Genomic DNA, 22,673 nt, shown 5'->3' with positions numbered 1-22,673 from the left:
CTTTCGTTGCGACTGATCATGAAATCCTGTCTTTGATCATTTGCACTGTACCTCTGCTCTGGCATGTGCTGAAGTAATTGGGTCCTAAAACTGAAGGCGGCTTGTAATGGTTTACTACTTGATAGCCTGCCCAGGAATAATGCGGTGGCTGGACTGTGCTCTGGTGAATTCAAAGTGGCTCACTGCCATGACCCGAAGGCTAAACTACCACCACCATCTACAAAGCTGTATTATTAAAAAAAAAGCATTCCCAGTGCAAATAGTATATAATGTTTAATGTCAAACTTAATATAAGAACAAATTGTGTATTATCAAGATGTAAATTTACAGCAGACGTACATTCACAAAATTAGTACTGATAGGGAACAGCCAGGGATTTTCTTAATAACTTTATCTATGAAAAGAAAAGAAAAAGATAAAAAAAAATGCTGTGTAGCCAGCATATGCAAATTTTCATAAACCTCTTTGGGGATTTATTAATCCTGTCTGAAATGTTAGATTGAATGAACAAATTTTTTAGAACATTTGTATTTTTGTGAAGGAATAATTTTGAATAATAGTATTATATATTTTCTGTAAGTTTCATGTATGCAAGGGGTTAAAAAAAATAAGAACTACATCAATTTTTGATCCAGAAAGTACTTATTTGAGTACTTTGATTTATTTGAAAAAAAGCATATATTTATTTAATATTCTATGTATTGGTGTTTTGGGTTTTTTTTTTGGCTTTTTAGCTCACCTATCACAAAGTGACAGGGTGAGCTTTTGTGATTGCTTTTCGTCCGGCGCCCATAAACTTTTACGATAAATGACATCTCCTCATAAACCACTGAGCCAATTTCATCCAAACTTCACAGGAATGTTCCTTTGGTGGTCACCTTTAAAAATTGTTCAAAGAATTTAATTCCATGCAGAACTCTGGTTGCCATGGCAACCGATAGAAAAAACTTAAAATATCTTCTTTTAAAAAACCCAAAGAGGTAGAGCTTAGATATTTGGCATGAAACATCTTCTAGTGAGTGTCTATCAATTTTGTTCAAATAAAAGCCCTGGGGTCAAAATTGGCCCCGCCCCAGGGGTCATTGATTTTCCCTATATGCATATAGTAAAAACTTATAAAATCCTCTTTTAAAGAACCCAAAGAGCTAGAGCTAAGATATTTAGCATGAAACATCTTCTAATGGGTGTCTACCAAGTTTGTTCAAATAAAAGCCCTGGGGTCAAAATTGGCCCGGCCCCAGGGGTTCATTGATTTTCCGTAAAAACTTATAAAATCTTCTTTTAAAGAACCCAAAGAGCTAGATCTAAGATATTTAGCATGAAACATCTTCTTATGAGTGTCTATCAAGTTTGTTCAAATAAAAGCCCTGGGGTCAAAATTGGCCCGGCCCCAGGGGGTCATTGATTTTCCCTATATGCATGTAGTAAAAACTTATAAAATCTTCTTTTAAAGAACCCAAAGAGCTAGAGCTAAGATATTTAGCATGAAACATGTTCTAATGGGTGTCTACCAAATTTGTTCAAATAAGAGCCCTGGGGTCAAAATTTGCCCTGCCCCAAGGGTCATTGATTTTCCGTATGTGTAAAGCAAAATCTTAAAAAAAAAATCTTCTTTGAAAAAAAAACAAATAGCTAGAGTTTAGATACTAAGCATGAAACATCTTCTAGTGAGTGTCTACAAAGTTTGTTCATATAAAAGCCCTTGGGTCAAAATTGGCCCCGCCCCAGGGGTCATTGATTTTATTTATGTGACTATAGCAAAAAGTTTAAAAAAATCTTCTTTGAAAAAACCCAAATAGCTAGAGTTAAGATATTAAGCATGAAACATCTTCCAGTTAGCGTCTTTAAAGTTTGTTCAAATAAAAGCCCTAGGGTCAAAATTGGCCCTGCCCAGGGGGGCATTGATTTTCCTTATATGTGTATAGCAAAAACTTAAAAATCTTATTTTAAAAAAAAACACAAATAGCTAGAGTTTGGATATTAAGCATGAAACATCTTCTAGTGAGTGTCTTCAAAGTTTGATCAAATAAAAGCCCTGGGGTCAAAACTTGCCCCGCCCTAGGGGTGTCATTGCTTTTAACTATATGTGTATAGTTAAAACTTAAAAAATCTTTATTTTTAAAAACTCAACGAGCTAGACCTTAGATGTTTAGCATGAAATATCTTCTAATGGGTGTCTACCAAGTTTGTTCAAATAAAAGCCCTGGGGTTTAAACTTGCCCGGCTCTGGGGGCCTATATACAGGTGAGCGACTTCAGGGCCATCATGGCCCTCTTGTTTTATTCATATTAATAATATTTTTAACTACATTTTGTAGGATACTTGTATAACTTTATTGAAAGGCCATGATTCGCTGTACTGGAAAACTTAAGTAAGGCAGCTATATTAGAAAAAATCCTACATCTAATTATCTTAAGACTATAGACATAATAATTGTTTTTGTAGTCTTATGTTACTTAATGTACATTAAAAATAGGTTAACGAAAGTATATCAGTGTTATATAATATATAAAGATAGGGATAATGATTAATTTTATTGTTTGTCTCTGGGCTATAAAATGTCATTATAAATGATGTACAAGACTAAAACTGTACAAACTTGTCTGTTACTATTATACTGTTAGATATTGTGTAATGAACTGTACAATATGTGATGTAACTAAGTGTATCAATAGCTAATTTTAGGCATTTCAATTATTAAGTGATCTGCCAATAGTAAGGACTGCTATCACAGAATAAATATACAATTAGATAGATACTTTTAATTTGTGCATGGCAACAGAGAAATGTAAGTCTGTTTCAGTAAGGTTTCGGTGTGCTTCATTATTTATTCAATCTAGAATACTTTAAATTGCCAGGGTAATGAAGGGCAGAGCAATTGAAAAAAATGGCCATAAGAATATATAATGTTCATGTAGAAACTATGGGAAAATAACCATAAAAGTATATGATGTAGAAACTATGGAAAAAATAACCATAAAAATATATAATGAAGAAGCTATGGAATAATAACCATAAAAATTTATATTTTAGAAACTATGGAATTATATGTTAACCATAAAAAATATATAATGCAGAGAACTATGGAAAAATAAGCATAAAAATATATAATGTAGGAACGATGGAAAAGTAACCATACTAATAAAAAGATGAATGAAGAAATTGTGGAAAAATAACCATAAAAGATACAATTTAGTGTCCAACTTTATTTATCATCCAATGAAAACGCTATATTTCTTAAAAATTCTGTGCGTTAATTTTCATAGAAGAACAGAAGTCGATACTATATCGAATTCCGTTCATAGTCGACTTCTATTTTTCATAGTATTTCATAGAACGGCATAGTGACGTAATAAAGTGAGTGATTATGAAGCCAAATAAAGCTTGACACTAAGTATGTTACAAAATGTAGTATTCATCCATAGCTGTTCTACAGAAATTAGAAACATTCTCCTGTTGCTGTCGCTCCCGTCCAAGTATCTAATTTCTGTAGAACAGCACGGATGAACACTAACATATACATAGAAACTAAGGAAATAACTTTAAGTTAAATGTAGAAAAACTGCCTTTAACTTTGTTATTTATTAATGGATTATTCTTGTTGTTAAACTTTGATAACAGCCTTCAACCTTCAAGAAGACTAACTTAATTAGACCTACACATGTAGACGTATAAATGACCTTGACCTTGAAGGTCAAACTAATATTTTATGATAATGATGGTGATAATAATCATGTAATAATTAACATTGTGTCTGTGTTTTTTGACAGTTTATTAGTTTTTTTTGGTAAATAAAAGTTTAATTGGTTTAATGACTTAGCTATCAAGTTTCAAAAGTTTTTTAATGAATGGTTGCATTTTTATGTTTAAAAATTCTGTAAATTGACATTGTCAGTTAATTAAACTATGGATGTCTATGATATTTGATATGAATTTTTACAAAATTAAGATGTAAAATATTTCTTTATCCATAGGTATTTTTATTTTTGATGAGATAAACTGGAAAACTTGTAAAAACTTGCGGTCATTCATTCACTTTTATATATAGAAATACTGAATATTTGTTTAGCATAGCTCTTCCTATTGAAAGTTTGGGGTGAATAGTTTATGCTATAATTAATTTCTATATTGCTTTTTACGACAACAAAAATGCTTTTTATATGATTTGATCGCAAACTTGATAAATGGACAGATGTTAGGCCTTACTGTTAGTTTATGATAAAGTTGCAATTTTCACTTTAAATTGCCTGTTCTTGCCTTGAGGTTATGATACTTGCCATAAAATATGGTAAACTTCTAACACACTGATCAAGTGAAGTGATAACTTCGGTTAAATTTTGTCAATCAATATGGTATTGTTTGACACTGTTGCATTAACATAGTTTAACTATGAATAAGCAGTGTGGACATTTTAAAATTGTTAGATTTTTAGATAAGACAGGGGCTGGATTTCCCACTGAATTAAAGTTACATCTTGTTTGTATTTTGATTAAATGTTTTGTTTTGTTTAAAGGTTATCACACATGTGCATGTGTGTTTGTGCGAGGACTTAGATAATACTTGTTAATGGAGGAATGCTAACCGAATAATGTGAAACCGGACATATCATTGTGTGTATTGTAAGTATTTTCATCATTATTTTATATTATATAAATTGAAATGTGTGAAATTCTAAATTAAATTGAATATTAATCAATATCATAGATTTAATTATGACCATGCCTATATTCTATGGCCTGCTTCTTATCTTAACACATGTCACAGGGTGAGAATAATGTGCAGCCTGACCAGGACTCGAACCCGGGACCCTCAGAATACTGTTCCGCAGCTCTACTGACTGAGCAATCCAGTCGCTTACACATCTTCTCCTAAAAACAGTGAACAGTTCTGAACCATGACACACACCAGTAACAAAACACAAAATGCTGCTAACCACATTACAAGCATTTATATTTAATGCCTGTAATCCGAGATTTATAATGATACAGGTGTTTCTTTTATTGATCTCCCCATAAAAACATGGCTTTAATTGAAGCCATGATAAAAATCATACTTTTATGAATACAGAGGGGATTTATGATCTCTGCATGAACATTGCCGTGTCTGACAGATATACAGCCATGTCAGCTTGCTTATCAGTCAATTTTAACTGCTTGTTACATAATTTTAAGTTTAAATTTCCTTGTTTTATCAATTGACACTGTTCAACATTAAAACAGAACAAATTCATTTCACATTCGGGGCAGGGGGAGGGCCAGGGCAGTAATATGAATTTAGAAAAGGGGACTGAAGTTTAAGTTAACATGAGTTATATGTATGACCTTGAAGATCAAAGGGGTAAAGAAACTTTGAATATACTGTAGAGAAAATAAAACTGTATATAAATGTTCTTTCATTTCACAGTCTGTATTATTTAATTGTAATTTAATTGGAGGGGAACAGGTGTTCTCCATACATGGTATGGGAGGTCATTCAGCCTAGTTCACAGTACACATTACACTGTTAAAGGTAAAGATAAAATCCATATATTCTAATTAGCAGGCAGATATTGTGATCAAATACTGCTTCAAAAGGAAAATATTGAAAATATGTTTGCAATTAACTAATCAATAGAGTTTTATTATACAGTATATTATACATGAAGGTGTAGTGAAGGAATAATCAAATGATTGTTGGATATATTTCCTGCATTAAAGCCCTGAAAGCTGTTTTATTTACAAATATCAGTGACTAATTCAGGTATAATATTTTTCCATATTTTACCTGTATCTATAAAATTATCTTTTTGTGTTTTTTTTTATGCAAATAGATCAGATGAGTTAGAAAATTGCACCCACTTGCGGTTAAATCTCAATTTGCTATTCTGTTTATTATCTGTTCAATATTGACATACTGGGGTGTTGAAAGCATCCTATTTATTATCTATCTTTGACCTATACTCATTTATATCCAGTAAGTACTTTGTAGGCATAAGCATAGAGTATGTTTGGTATAAGTTTAGTGATCCTTAAAGATTAATATTTTTGTTGTTGTTTTAGTTATTTTTCAACTTACTGAATTCCATTATACTAAGGCTTTTGAAAACATAAATTTGTATATATATATTCATGTTCAAGTCAACTGCCATACCTGAACACATACCGGTAACTGATATGCTATTTTATTGGAATATAAATGCAGAAGGTAATTATTAAAATGATTTAACCAAGCATTTCATAATGGTCCGGCTAAATAATGCAAAGTTATGAGTTTGACCTATAGATGGACTTATTAGCAATTGCTTAGTACAATTATATTACTTTTGCACCTGTTTAATCATGTCTGGAATTGATTAAGATACTCTCAAATAAAGTGCTGCAGTCACAAATGACTACCTCAATGACAAGGCGACTGTCATGCTCAAGAATCTGATTCATAGATCAAAGGTCAAGGTCATAATTATTTAGAAGTCAAAGGCTAAAAGTAAGTGCACTTGTTAGTACTGTAACTCTGATATGGGTTGAGAGATTCCCATGTAAACTGGGTCAGGGGCAATGTGCCACATGCAAGGATCAGAATGATTACTGAATTAAAGGTCAAGGACAAATTGAGGTTAAATGTCAAACATGTACATTTGTATATGAAACAACTTAAGACTTCAACAGATTTTCTGTATAGAACTGTACCATTTGATGATGGATGTGAAAAAAAGTAAGTAAACACAAATGTTAATAAGCTAGATGAGATAATGCATCATCCAAAAGAACAATGTGTTACCTTGAATATGTATCTTAACCACTCTTAGAGTTAATTTTTAAATTCTTGTGTGTTTTTTTAAATTTTTAAATATTTGGGACCTACAGTTTTAAGGACATTGATCTAGAATTGTTGGTCTTGAAAATAATTTAAACTATAGAATAACTTGGCACAACTGTTCAGCATGATAAGAAGATAGGAAAATATTTTTTTGTCCTAAATCTTGTGGTCTGGGCATCTATAGTAGTTTAATATTGCTTCATTTTCATTCATTTAAGTTTGGCACATGTTTTCTTTGTTGATTTTAAATTTCACAATTCACTGAATACCATGGTTTAAAAAAAATCTGTATTTGTTCTTGAGGTCATCTGAGTATAAAGGTTAGCTTAAATGATGGCCATGTGACAGTCATCATTCATTAGTTCATTTTCATCTCAGCCCATCCACCCTGGGAATCACATTATTCAAATATTGTATAACTCTAGAAAAGATCTTCTCCTCTGAAACTGTATAACATACATGACTGTATATTTAATTTTTATTTTCATGGTAGACCTTTTCTGAAGTTTTTATAAATAATCTTGGGTCTATAAGGGGTTGGTGCTGATGGCCCCTAGTGTCACATTTTATATATACATGTACATTATAAATACCTATAAAATAGAAAAAGTCTTCTCTTTTAAAAATAAATGAAATATAGCCATTTGTTGTCAGTATCAGTATCCAGAGTTATATAAATCATGCCACTTGTGGTTAAAAATGGCACTGGAAGGGGGTCAGATTTGCTAATAGACCTTTTATTACAGAAGTAAGCTTAAACTTAATGGGTTTATGAAGGAAAAATAATAAATTGTGCTAATTTTGGATAGTGTCTTGATACTGAAATGAATGCAATTTTAGTTCAAATATGGCATACTTAATGACTTCAAACACCAAATTACATGACAATGATCATGTTGATGTCGTCCTGCACGTTTTTCTGTTTAAAGATAACAAAATTAAAACATGACAATTGTTTACACAGGGACAAGATTAAATCCGGTTCGTAAATTATTGATAAAATTATCAGTATTTGTTATATCTCTGTATTTCATAAAGTTAAATGATTAAGTTTACATTTGGTATTTTTTTCAATTAGGATATGAAGATAAAGGCAAATATAAGGTTAGTGGTTTAGGGTGTCTGCCTCTTAAGCCAGAAAAAATGGCTTTGGATCATACTGATGTCTTTTTACCATGTATGATGTGGCACCATGTACTGGTTAGTTACGGATGTATTGTCTCCTGAGTACACTTAACAAATCTTATAAGTGTGCATGCATAAATGGTCTCATAGGTGTATCAATATTTGCCCGATCATGCTGAAATTTTCAATAAATACAGAAAAGAGACAGGCTGTTATTTTTATTTGTTTTCTTTTTTCATTCAAGATAAATTTTAAGATACATTTCTAAAAAATGTGAGTGCGTGTCGAAAGTCGATGTTGCAAAATGATGTTTTTAAACCGTGTGTGCCACTCTGACTGTGCATTACAGCCTTGGAGCGTCGTCGCATCAATGTAACATACCGTTGGAGATAATTTTGGGGTCGGCGAGGAATGTTATAAACGCTGCCAGTTACTCTGTTATGAAGATAAGCCTTCTTAAGCCTTGGTATTACATTGCGGTGACCACCATGCGTTGCGCAACCTCCAAATGATATAAACATGTAATAAGTAAAAAACAAATATGCAATTACGTTCGTCTTTGGAAGGAACCAAATTTAAATGATTTTCAGCTTTTACAATGCAATGGAGTTTAAATAATTATATAAACAAATTATTTTTTTACCAGTCTCTGATTAGTGTACTCCAGCGTAGACCAATCCTAGGGCTATGCCACGCTGTTGAATAGATAATGTACCCATATGTTATGTTTTTCTGATATGTGGATCTCTGTTGTATTCGAGAATATCATGAGCAATTTTCTTTCACGCATTCACACAATTTTTTCGTGCATTGTGTAAATTTTGTACGTTCACGGTTGAACGCGCCGCATAATTAAATTTGACAAGTTTGAGCACGGGAAAAGTGTGGAAATGCAGCCAATAGTCAGAACCCAAAATTTTGTAAAGAAATATTGATGAACAAAAAAGTTATAAGGCCATAAAAGATGCACACTTATAAGATTTGTTAAGTGTACAGTAATGGGTTTACTCCTTACATGATTTAATAGGAGTTAACACTTTACTGCACTAAGGTGTAATGGCCTAAAAAGGTCTCTTTTAAAAGGCTTTCATTAACCCTTTACCTCATATATACGCGAAACAACGCACTTTCGACCCCCCCCCCCCACCCCCCCCCTTTTTAGGCCTGAAATAGTGAAAAAATGTCCTTTTTGGGTTTTTAGTTTGAGAAATGTTGCAAAAAAAAGTGAGCACTTTTTCGGCGCCGCCCCCCATCCAAAAGATACATCAGGGGGTTGCCAGAAGGGGTATGTGCCCCCTTCTGTTTGGGGGGTTTGAAGGGGGCGGAGTCCCCCTCATCGCCAAGAAAATTTTGGACTTGTGAGAGGCTTAAAATGACCCCAGGTCGATCATAAGGTAACGTGTAACCAACGCTGAAAAGCCTTTGACTCTATCTCAATCCCTTGAGAAGTTGCAGCACTTTGAAATAAATTTTGATGGAAAAAATCGAGGCAAAATAGTGATTTTTGGCAATTTTGAGATGTCCCCTCGTTGCCATGGTAACAGGAAATTTAAGACTGAGCATGTCGTTACAAAGGCAATGGTCCAGTCAACATTTGTGCCAAGTTTGATTAGTATTGAAGCATTTTTCACAGTTTCATAGCAGTTTGAACTTGTAAGAGGAGGCTTTTCAGTGAAAATGGCCATTTTTCACAATAATTTTGCTCATGGGGGAAAGGGTTAACTTAAGAAGTCAGCTTGGCCAGATCAGCACAGTTACAGTAAGGGCTTAATTAACACTTTGCTTGCTGGTGGCAACATATTTTACCCATCCGATTATGGTCTGCACTGTAAGCTATTGGGTTGGTAATTTTCCCTAAAAATGTAAAAAGCTGGGGGGGGGGGGGGGGGGGGTATAGGTAAAAAGGACAACTAATAATCTTGTTTTTGACAAAAGAAGCAAATAATGATTATGGTGCATTATATGATGAAAGTAGTAAGGAAAGGTTAATCTTTCTCTTAGTTCAATAACAGGTTTACTCCTTGTATAAATTAATAAGAGTTAACCTGTTACTGCACTAAGGGGATAAATTTAATATGGTAATCATTGAGTAGCAATATACTTGAAATATTTTTTGTTGAAAATTGTAGATAAGACAATATTTGGGAACCATACATTTTTGTTCTAGATAATTAAGACTTATTAAAATAATTTATTGTGTGAATAATTGTATTCTTTAAATAAATGAGAGTAATTGCTCTATTTTTAGAACTCTTTTTATAACAGACATTATAAGCTTAAACTATAAAATCTACGTCAGAAACGAGTTTCTCTTTTGTTTAATTCTACAATATATTAGAATGAAAATATTTTACAAAATCATAAGTATCATAGAAATTTTTGCAGTCTGGCTTTCATTCAAGAATTTTAACTTGTTTTGCTGAAAAAGCAATATGTATGACATTAATTAGGGAACGAGACAATGTTAATACTGTAGAATTAGGATAATTGCTTTTAAAAACCAGTAAATTTATGATTGACAGATTATCTCCACCTATATCAGGTCATATTTGACGAGAGCAAATTGCCAAATACAGTCCGACTTTCACTGTCATCTTTTCTCTTTTTTTTTTAAATTTTATTTTCCATTAATTTAAGGGCGTCGTTTAGATATGCTATTTAAATAGAAATTCGCTTTTGCTTAAATTTTACTGTTACATCTGTCCATTAAGTAACATTGTAAACAATAATTTCTTAAACCACAAAAGGTTTCCTGTTTCACATTTGACTAAGTTTTAGTGTCATTTTATGGTAATAGCTTTTTTGTTACTTATCAGTGTTTTAAACCGAGAGTATTGGAGATACAAGAAACATTAATAATGATAATGACACAAATTAATTATATTGTACATAAATTACTATCATTTAACAGTACAATAGTTAGGCGATACAGCCGGGTTGTTCGTGTGCCTTGTACCCTGTACAAATTACAAGCTGATTAAGGACATTGCCTTTAGGGGGTAGCATTTAGTGTCACTTTGAGATCAAAGTAGTTGCCGTGTTTATATTGTCCATATGATACGCTCAAAATATTGTAACAGTCTCGCGTGTAAAGTCACAGGATTAAGTATTTGAAACGAGAGTTATTTGTATTGTATTATTGACACACACAACACACAATTTTTGAAAATTTTCAGGCGTGGATTGTGTATAAACAGAAAAGAAGCCATGTGATTAAGAAGTCAAAGATTAAAAAGGAACAAGAGGGATTTACTGTTGAAGATTTAAAGCTTAAATTGTGAAAATACAGGAAATGGCGGTTTGATCAATAACAGGTGAGAATTTATATTTTGGAAAATGTTTCAATACAGACAAATTAAATAGTAATGTACATGTATCTGTTTAACACATCATTTAAAGAAATCATACCTGTGAAACTGTCATATTATTTAGATAACACTGACAGTTTGTCAGCGATTCAGAAAATTAATTTAGTGTCAAGGTTAGAGAGCATACCTGAATTTTGAAAAAATCATCATTATATGATTTTAAATACACTTTGTATGTGAAATTACTAAGTATTAAAGTAACACACTGTTAGAGATACTTAAAAAGTTTTTTTTAAATAATACAAATAAATGGCCTTATTTTTCTATATATTTTAGTACATACATGTGTATATGTATTTGAATTTTAGTACATACATGTGTATATGTATTTGATTATAATATGAGTAATTTGTATCCATTTCAATGTGTATATAGCCCTGAAGAATAAATTTTAGCATAAATACAAAAGATTGTATTTTTCCTGAGGGAAAAATGTATATCCTTTGATAAAAAAAAGTTCAAAGAAAAAATTTGACCTGATATTTGACTGAGTAAAATGTATGAATGTCATTTATTAACACTGAATCTATAACCAATGCAACCAGTGCAGACCAACATAAGCTGACACAGATGTGCTGTGTTATCATGGTCTGTACTTTTAGCTATTCAATCAATACATATTTTGAAATTTTCCCTAAAAATGATGAATGTTTTTTGTCCAGATTTAAAGATGGACATGTTTGTTTAAGATATTTAGGGTGGTAAGGGCTAAACTATTTTTTTTTAGCTTGGCTTAAAATACGGTGGCATATATAATGGTGCTATTCACTGGAACAGTGTCTCATGGATTTTAGCTGAATTAAATACCCCTTTAAGTGAACTGAAAAAATACTTAGTTAAGGTACAGCATGCTTGCAACCAATGAAACTTTACACTAATCACTTGTCTTATGGACCATGACTGGATCTGTATGTCACTGTCCAAAAGTTCATTTTCATCAAGAAAAATTATGCAATCCGCAAGCTCTTGTTTTAGCTGTCACAGAGTGTGGTTATAACCTGGCAGCTCTTGATGGCTGGAAATATTTGATAATTCAATTTGAGATTGTTAAAATTTCTTACAATTAAATGTTATGTTTCAAAATAATAGAGGTTTAATTATAGTAGTTAAATAATAGAGGTCATATACCGGTAATAGAGGTTATTAGTAAAGGTCTTCAACTTCAAGTGTGAATCTCGGGGTAGGACACTCACTTTTTCTTTGTCATGATTTGGCTTATTTAATGCCATTCACCCATCTTTATTAGTATGTACTAATGGGAAGAAGTAAGACGTTATTTACTCAAAACAAGTACTTTTTTGTATAATATTGTTAATTAGTTTGACTGAATTACCTGCTGACATTGAAAGGTTAAGGTATTACATCCATCATTATGTAATATAAACTTAGACAACTTTTGTTCATCTCATAGTTATTTAACTCATTGGTGCGTCTGGTCATTTCAACCATCGATGTTTCATCATTAAAAATGTTGTTAATGTTTAGAGTGGTGGCATGGCCGAGTGGTTAACGCTTCTGCACAAATAATCTAAGGATTGCTATCCACATGGGTTCAAACCAGGGTGTCATGGGCAAGCCCCTGTTTCCTTAAAAAAGAAACTTCACACATGTTGTTCAGTACTTGTTGTTTCCAGGAACGGATTTGAGAAGTTGTCTTTAAGGTATCAGCTTCCAATGAACTAAAATAAATTCTGTGTAAACCAAAAATGTTGTAAGTTATGAAATAAGCCTAATTATGATGAGGTTACAGTGATTTTTCACCTCATAAAACTGTGGCTTATTATAAAAAGCCTTTTCCCCGCGGAAGTTTTCTTTAAAATCATGCAGTTTTCCCAAAAATTTGAACTTACACAAGTGTTTTTTCTTCCCAAATAAATAAGCAATTTTAGCATTATTTTTCCCAAAATCAAGAGGCTAAGGCCTCTTGCCGATCAAGTGAGAAAAACCACTGCAGGTTGTTGTGGGGGTGGGGCTTTGTCATGTTCCTTAGGAATGATTTCTTCTTGTATACATGTCTGACTTCATAGTGTTCTGCACTGAAATAACCACACTTTATTCTACTTAATGCTGGCGCCAGACTAATACCATTTGGACAGCTTATGTTGCATTGTATAACCTAAACAAAACTTATTGTCAATTTATAACATTTTCAAATTTAAAATATTGATGAAAATTTTACTGAAAGTTACTGCAGAAGTTTTTTAGTAATTGAATTTCTGTCTTTGACTTAAAATGAAGTATATGTATTTGAAAGCTTGATGAAATATGGAGCCACTGAGATAAATAATTTGTTTGAGTTTAAAAAAAATAATTGAAAAGTTAAAGTATGTTTTCTCTATGCTTAAGATCATAGATGGAAATACTTCAGAAATACAGGAAAAAGAATTAATTAAACAGTTGTTATTTTAATGGATTTATTGAAGACCACCTGTAAATTGTACTTGAAATAATTGTACTGTTGACATGAAAGTACTCTATGAAAGTGGTTAGGTCCCTGAATTCAATTTTTTTAACCACATGCTTGGCTAATGGTGGTTGAATGAATTTTGTCATTGTGGTTCACATGAGGTTAGTTTGTAGATGATTAATTGTTCTATCCAATGAAAGTCTAATTAATTGTATTATGAGTTGAGTCCAACTATAATAGTATTATGAGTTGAGATATTGTGCTATTTTGTGTATGGGCAATATCACTTCGACCCCCCCCCTTCCCCTTCCTCTAGGAGCAAGATTCTGACCCCAAACAAAATTATCTCAGAATCAAGCTTTGGCATGAGATTTTTGCAAACAAAAATATCTCTAAATTAAGCTTTGGCAATCAAAATATGTTTACTGTCCATGCAGATGTTTGCCTAAGTAGTGCAATATGTTGGTTCCTTCACAAGGAAAAAATGTAAAGTTGTTGTATAACCCAAACAGAGACAGAGTTTGTTGAATTGGCTTGTAGAAAATTGATGAAAATATTAGGGGATTTAAAATTTCAATGTCTTTCCTGTGATGTATTATAACTGATGAAAAAAGTCTAGCTTATGAAATATCATATAAGATGATATTTTAAGCTGTTTGAAACTGGCATTAAGGGATATAACAAGTACTGGCTCAGTTTCTAACTCTACAATGTTTCATCCAGGGGGTCTTTTTGCACAATGATATGACCAGTAAAAGAATTTTTTTTCCCTCCCTTTTTAATCCATATAGATGTATTTATGACAAATTTTGTTTGGCTTTGCTTTTGTACAATGATTGACATTAAACACAATATTTTAGTTAACAACTATTTCTGTTTTCATGGTTTGAAGCCAAAATGAAAAAAAAATGAATACAAACATACTTATTTAGAGTTTAAAAAATTTTTGTTTCCTTCAAACTCACTCAAGCATTAATTTAGGCACTTGTGTTTTTTCTGCCTAATTTGACCAAGCTCAGAGACATAGCTGTATTTCAGTATCTAACCAGGTCTCCAATGCTTTGACCTGTTAGAAAAATACTGTTCTGTATCTTTGATATCAATGGCATTCTAAAATAATTTTGACCTTCAGTATTCTCTACTAATTGTTCACTCTTTATTGTTATTAGTTAGACAAAGCCAATGTTTTTCTGAGACAAAGGTTTTAAGTTCACATAGGTTACAAGACTAGTACAACAAACATGAGCAATTTTACTGTGGTATTGTGTAAACATCAATTGATACATTTCCCATACCTTCTGTAATTAGGCTAATGGAATAATTAATTAGAGAAATGTGTGTTTTAACTTGTAAACAATGTTGTTCCACTCTAATAATTGACATGTATGTGATGTTTTACATATCTATGAACATTATGTTAACTTTTCAGGGAAGTTCAGTGTTTTTATTTGATACACTTAGCTACCTTTGCATGTTACCTGATATATAGATATGTCCTTTCATTTAATGTAACCTTAGATGCCAATGTACTATACTGATAACAGTGAACAATATTGTGATATCAGCATACTTAACTGGTATCAGCATATTTTATTGATATCAATGTCATTTACTGATATCAGTGTTTTATACTCATTTCATCATATGATATCATCATACTTAACTGATATCAGCATAGTTTGATATTATCAGTGTACTTTACTAATATCAGTGTATTTTACTGATATATGTATACTTTACAGCTATCAGCATACATTACTGATATCAGTGCACTTTACTGATACATGTTTACTTTACTGATATATGTATACTTTACTGTTATCAGCATACATTACTGATATCTGTGTACTTTACTGATATATGTGTGCTTTATTGATATCAGTGTACTTTACTGATGTATGTGTACTTTACTGACATCAGTATACTTTACTGATATATGTGTACTTGACTGATATCAGTGTACTTTACTGATATATGTGTACTTTATTGATATCAGTGTACTTTACTGATGTATGTGTACTTTACTGACATCAGTATACTTTACTGATATATGTGTACTTGACTGCTATCAGCATGCATTACTGATGCATATGTACTTTCACTGACATCAGTGTATTTTACTGAAATCAGCATACATTAAATCTTTGCCTAGCAATATGACAAGTGCAGACTAAGTCTTAAGATCAGCTGGCACATCTGTGCTGTCTTATAACGGTCTGCACTGTTAGCTATATTCTGCCAGTACACCCTGAAAATGATGAATGGACTTGTCCAGATTGAAAGATGAGCAGTTCCATTTAAGATATTTCATGTGGTTAGGGTAAAGAAATAGAGCATTTTCCTAGTTTATCTGAAAGTATTACAGTCATATTGAAAATATCTTAGTCATGACCCTGTAGATCTACTGCACTAAAGCATAGTTTAATCTTTTTTCTGAAGCTATTCTTTTTCTTTGTTACAATTGTCAAGCATTTAACCTTTCTTTCTTTAAGTATGAGGAACAAAATTAATTCCTTGTAAGATCGTGTCAGTGTCATTTAACTTATATAAGATAAGGTAATCCTTTTGTTATAGTGATATTTGTATTTGTATATAGTTACAATATATTGGCAGTATAAATATTTATAGATACATTGATGTTTCACAATATTCAGCAATACCTGGTTTAAAACGATTTAAATGGAAATATCCTGTTTCATAATAATGTTATAGAGCAACAAGATATATGTACAACAAAGATATCTTGTTTATATTAAGTTTGTTGTTCAACAAGAATCCATGTAACTTAATTGTTGTATATAATTTTGTAGAATGAATAGCAACAATTTTACAGAATGACAAAAATATATCTTGTTTATCATCTAAGTTTGTAGAACAACAAGAATATCTTGTTTTATATAATTTTGCAGAACAAGTATCAAATTGTATTTTGGTGCTAGTTAGTATCTCCAAAACTACTGAAGGGAATGAGGTGAAACTTCACACACTTATTTGAGAGCATAATAGGAGGTCAATTATAATCCAAGGCCCATAACTCTGACATGGTTATTGACATTAAGGCTCTTAGAAAAACTTAGAAAAGTCTACATTTTTACTATCAAGCACTTAAATAGTATCCTGTCCTGTATACAGCTCTTGTTATATGTTTAACTTTAATTTCTGCTGCACACTGACCCTGTTAAAAATCATGTGATAACTGGCAGAAGAGCCTGATGTTTCCCTATTCTAGTATTTCCAGCTAGAACAGTATTTGAGCTTTCATTAGCATGCATAATCCTTTAAATTTGCTGATCATGGTCTGTTCTGGTCACATGGTGTAAACAGAATTCAGTTGCCACCAGCAAGCTAAGTTAAAGGTTAAACTACCTTATTATTTAATTTCTTATATGACCAAATATAACGTATTTAACAGGATTCAAACCCTCAGTGCTGACATAATTATGTAGGTTAAATTAAGGACTTTAATATCCGTGACTTAACCTCATTATGTTGACATAATTATGTACATGTAGCTTCAATTTAGGACTTCAATACCCGTGCCTGTACTTTTTTTCACTATTAATTACTAGACTGTAAAAAAGACAGCAAGAAAAAACAAAGAATGATTTTCTCAATAAAAAGCTTTTGGGTACTGCAAAATATTTGTTAGAAGAAGATTTAGGACAGCATGACATCAATAATTAATATGAAGATGCTTTTACACAATGGCAATTGAAATTTTACACACATCTTGCAATAAATCAAGTTATTTGGCCGATAAACTTTTTGTTTATTTTTTACTGATGAACCATTCTATAAACCATGAAAGCTTGAAGTATTCATTTTACCAGTTTCATTGACCATTATAGCCAAGTGGTCAGTTTAATAGGTGGTTGTTTATGAAAGTCTCTTTATAATACCTGATTCTTATATAAAGTGTTAATGCAACCTTTAAACCACAAAACTATAGAGTATCTTGCTATTACACTTATTTCAAGATCTGCAAGTCAAACTGATAGGACATCAATAAATTTTAGGTCTATAAAAGCTCAATGAATTTATGGTAGTATTTTTACAGCACATCTCTTGAAAGTTGAGCTGTTTGCCAACACTCCAGTTTAATATCACCTAATGCCATGTGGTTGGTTATACACAATGGGGAAACAAATTTTAAATGTGTGTCGTCAAATATTGTAAAATCTCAGCCTTTTCTTCAAGACACGCCAACTGATATTTTATATAAATCTATAGTGATACGATTATATTAAAAGACAGCAAATGGCAGTACTGTCATGGCAATATTATTTTTATGATACGTCTAAATATTTATAGCAAATATCTGGAACGAGTGTCTTATGATGATGTAAACTGTGCAACATGTGAACATTGTCTTATCGTGGAATATCAATATGGAAATTAAGACAGGAGATGGTGATACTGCATCCAATACAGATATATATACCAGTAGACACTGTGAGAGACGAGCATAAGGAGGGATGCCAAAGAGAGGGACAGCCTACGTAATAAAATGTTGTGTTTTACGTGTTGATTTTTTTCTTCTGCCGAGTAGGGCAATTAATGACTTGGACGATGTCACTTATACAAATTACATGAACTTTTATTGATATTGTTTAGGTCAACAGTGTGTTATAGAAGATTGTTACATAGACAAAACGTAAACATTACAATGCACATAGAGAGTAAAGACATCGGGATATTTGTGTTATAAAAGCTGGAACAATTTGGCAGTTTTTGTTGGATAAACTGTGTTTGGTTAAAGTGGATTATGTATCAATTAAGGACAGTTATTGTGTAACTTTTATAATATTAGCTTATAGAGATACTTTGAATGGAATGCCTTTAGATAAAAGAAGGAAAAATTTAGATTGACTAAGCAAAACATAATGTGAAACTAAAGTGTATAATCCCAATCATACTAGAAACTTCCTTCAGCATTTAGTTAATTATTTAAGGAGTATCTAAATCTTTATAACATTTTATAGAGATGTTGAAGTAAAAAAAAAGCATCAGAGGTACCTAGGAAAATGTCAAATGGTGCAAATAAATGAAATTTGCAGCGTGACTGTGACAAGAACTCTGTCACTTAATTTTCACACCTTGTTTCAAGATAAATGACATTTTTTTATGAAGGACCTCTGGTAGCATATACATGTATAACGGTAACAAGGAGATATTGATTATCAGGCAGTTTTGTATTTCAGCATGTAACCATTTCTAGAAATAAAGGCATGGTCTGTTTTGATTCATTTCAAGAGAGAAATTACTAATGGAAAGATAAATACAGGTTTTTACGCAGGAAATGAATTTACCGGTGTTTATAAACATTGTATATTTACATAGAAATAGGCTGATGAATGATGATTATTAACTGTCAGTTAACAACAGACAGTCATTGTTCAGGTAATCAATGATTGAAAAAAAAAAAAATGGATGAAAACTGGTGACTTTGTGAGAATATAAAAACCATGATAACTTCTAAGTGCATCAGAACTTGTGAGCCAAAGGAAATTAGGAAGCAATTTTCACTTGCTAGACAATTTGCAGAATTTTTGAAAAATGATGTTTTTCCGCCAGTAAAGAAGGACATATTAGTCTTGAATCTTGAATAAAGATAAGATATATGAAGAAAAAGGAACATTACATGTAATATAGATGGCTCCACTTACCACTGATTGATATTCCAAAGGATGGGGAATGTCCATAGTTAGTTCTGATTTTCTCTTCTAATTTTATTACAGTACAAATTATGTCTGTTTCTGTATTATACTAGACGCTTAAAAAATATTTTTTATAAATATAGAAAATATTAAATAATATTTTAAATTTTATTAAACTGCTTTTTTTTATTATATGTGCAATTAAAAAAAGTTAAAAACATGTTTGCAGCAAAATTAAGAGTATGGTAATTTAGGAGATTGTTAGGCAAAATATTTTGACAGTGCCAAAGCTTGAAGATTTTGCTCAGAATCTTGTTGCTGAAGGGGTACTATTGCACATACACAAAATAGCACAATATCTCAATGGGCAATAAAATTGATTTGACAAAGAATCTGTAAGTAGATTTTTTTGGGGGCCTATATTAAACTATGTATGATTTAACTGTAGCGATTGACTTGTTAATGTATAATTTTTTTTATAAGAAGTACAGGTCATTATCTGAGGTATGGTTAATTAAAGGCCCATTATTTATTTTTACCTATCAAAAAAGTATTTTGATTTTGGTGTTTTCTTTTATAGTATCCAAAAGGTTACTCATTGGCCAATTACCTGAACCATCTTTTTCATCTGTTGCTTTTTGGCAATAAGTTACTGTTATAGTGAATTAGTATTTTGTATGGAAGTCAAAATACTACTTAGTTTACATTTTGCTACTTTTATCACAAATTATTTCACATTTACTACTTTCTGCAGGCAACAAGGTGTAACTAACATTTCTATAAAACCATATATATTTAAACATTATAAAATTCATGTTTGCCTTTTCAATTTGAATTTTATGAAACTTTATATGCATACATGTATAATTTTCACAAGAACAAGCATTGTTTCAAAGGGGGGGCAATAAGATTTTTTTTTAGACTTTTAGGTTACCCCACAAGGAAACTAAACCAAAGGTGTTCAAATTCATTTGTTTTTTGTCCTAAAGCCAGTGTATGTAATTCTAGTAATAATTGAGCTGCGTCATGACAAAACCAACAAAGTGGGTTTGCGACCAGCATGGATACAGACCAGCCTGCGCATCTGCGCAGTCTGATCAGGATCCATACTGTTCGCTATCAGTTTCTCTTCTTGTTATAGAGTTGGTAAGCGAACAGCATTGATCCTGATCAGACTGCACGGATGTGCAGGCTGGTCTGGATCCATGCTGGTCGCAAACCCATTATGTTGGTTTTGTCCTGACGCGGCTCACATGAATTGTTTCCTCCTTAAGACAGAATTAAGATTACAAAATTTAGGGAATGTCTGTGTGACACTGTTGGGTTTGACAGCTAAATAAAATAATAATAGAATAGAAGAAACTTGGCAGATGTGTTTTTGACAGTCTGCTTTTGTAAGGACAGTCAGTTCTTAATCCATTTGATAAGCTGTTCTATTGACCAAATATTATTCTACATTCTCATTTAATAGTTGTAATTCTAAGTTTGAGCAATTGTTACTAAAATTAATAAAGACTTAATTGAGTATATGTTTTTTTATACATGCATATGGTTTGTTATGATATTACATGGTATAACAAGGAAATAGGCCTGAAAACGTACCTTCATTTTGATATTGTTAAAAGTTTTGCATTGGCATTTTGGAGCAAAGTCTTCATTTAACCTTGTTGCATTTAGATGTGAGTATAGATCTACAACTTTCACAAACACCATATTCCTTGTTTGAATGTGTTTTTGAGCTATCTTAAAATTTACCATGTGTCTTTGGTCATGACCTTTTTAAAATGGAGTAAATATATTCAAATGTTGTTTATTGCTTAGCTGTTTTGAAGTTGTTCACAATTGTTGATATTTTTAATATCAAAGCTTGTTTAATGGCTATTTTATGATGATTTCCCTTTGTTCTAATGGTATGGTACACAATCCAAGGTTTATAGGGTTCAACCAAATGGGGTAGATGGACTGTTTATAAACAGATAAACGTGAGTGGTCATTGACACTGAATTTTACTCTTACCCTGCTTGCGGCACTTAATTTCAAAGACCAGCTCAATCGGATCATCTTGGCCTCCCATTGCTGTGGTTCAAATCCCAATAGGGACTTTGGATTTTTTCATCTGAGGAAGCTGTACAGCTAACTTATGGAAAGTTGGTGGTTCTACTCTGAGATGCCCGTTTGTGCCTGAAATATTGCACGGAAGGGCACCTGAGGTCTTTCGTCACCAGTAAAGCTGGAAAGTTTCCATATGACCTATTCTGTGTAGGTGTTACGTAAAATCCAAACCCCGCAAAAAAGAATCAAATTTAAAGCAAACTAGCTTACTTAAAAGCTTTGAAACTGAAAACATATTTTTTTTTCTTTGGCGCTTTTAAATGTAATGACACTTGCAATTCGTAGTTATTATGTAGTAAATAAGAAGCATGGTGTCTGTATTCAAATGAAATTTTGTTTTTGAAATTCTGCAGAACAAATCAAGATATCTGTAATATAATTATCTTCATATCTATGTGACACTGTACTCTAACAGCAGTAATATCTGGTGGTAACTTTGGTTACCAGAGACATGGCAACATTCCATGAACAACTTCAAATTTGTTTTTTGTCTGTATGAGTAATCATAGAAAATTCAGATAGTTGTTTAAATTTGTTCCAATAATTTGAATGAAATTCTTTCTTTTTCTTAAGATTTTCCAACAATGTACTTCACAATCTGTTAGTTTTCATAGAAAGGCACAATTAAGGGGACTGTGACCTGCCCATAGATTACCACATATAACACATTATCTTGGAACACTATTTAAGCTTTTAGCATATCGTCATCTAAGTGCAATAACAGGCTTACTCCTATTGATTTTTAATATGAGTTAACCCGTTAATGCACTTAAGTGACAATATTTAATTATTAATGGTTGATCGTGATATAAGTTACTGCAATTATACTGTATAAATTGCGCTAGAGTCTTGTTGCTGGTAGTAAACCAGTATTTCAACAGTGTGTAATATAAGGAAATAGGGTGTGACCCAGTTAGGGCTCATACCACGGTCCCTTGGTTATGTGGCAGATTATGGCCCTTTTTGAACTTTTGAAAATTCTATATCATTCAGGCTCTTGTTTTACTATCAAGCTCTTGAATTATTTTAGGATGCTGTCCTATCGGCAGCTTTTGTTTTAAAAAAACAAATTAAATTTTTTCTGTATTTTTGCATTAATTACATGTAGTACTTTTTTCAAAGCAGATGCACTTATCTAATGTGATGTTATGTTGTGCAGAAAAAGTATTTTTCCCCAGTGAAAACTAATACTGGTTTTTACCAAGACTG

General features: G+C 31.9%; 1 protein-coding gene across 3 annotated transcripts in view; it reads left to right on the top strand.

Annotated features, from left to right (window-relative positions):
- The first annotated feature begins 4,256 nt into the window (after positions 1–4,256).
- The window catches only part of LOC132725975 (probable E3 ubiquitin-protein ligase MID2), a 33,380-nt gene continuing 14,963 nt past the window's right edge, over positions 4,257–22,673 (top strand). The window contains exons 1-2 of one of the 3 annotated variants that reach the window (XM_060711205.1): positions 4,257–4,619; positions 11,097–11,234. Coding sequence is in view for 1 of the 3 variants with exons in the window: in XM_060711203.1 (XP_060567186.1) it covers positions 19,383–19,398 (16 nt within the window). In the remaining 2 variants the exon portion in view is untranslated. Of the gene's footprint in view, positions 4,620–7,792; positions 7,900–11,096; positions 11,235–17,872; positions 19,399–22,673 lie in introns of those variants that run through there. The other 2 variants (XM_060711204.1, XM_060711203.1) reach the window with 2 other exon arrangements.

Source organism: Ruditapes philippinarum, unplaced genomic scaffold (genome assembly GCF_026571515.1).
Source record: "Ruditapes philippinarum isolate M1 unplaced genomic scaffold, ASM2657151v2 ctg554_1_1_1_1, whole genome shotgun sequence".
Taxonomy (NCBI): Eukaryota; Metazoa; Mollusca; class Bivalvia; order Venerida; family Veneridae; genus Ruditapes; species Ruditapes philippinarum.
This window is presented reverse-complemented; position numbering and strand designations above follow the sequence as displayed.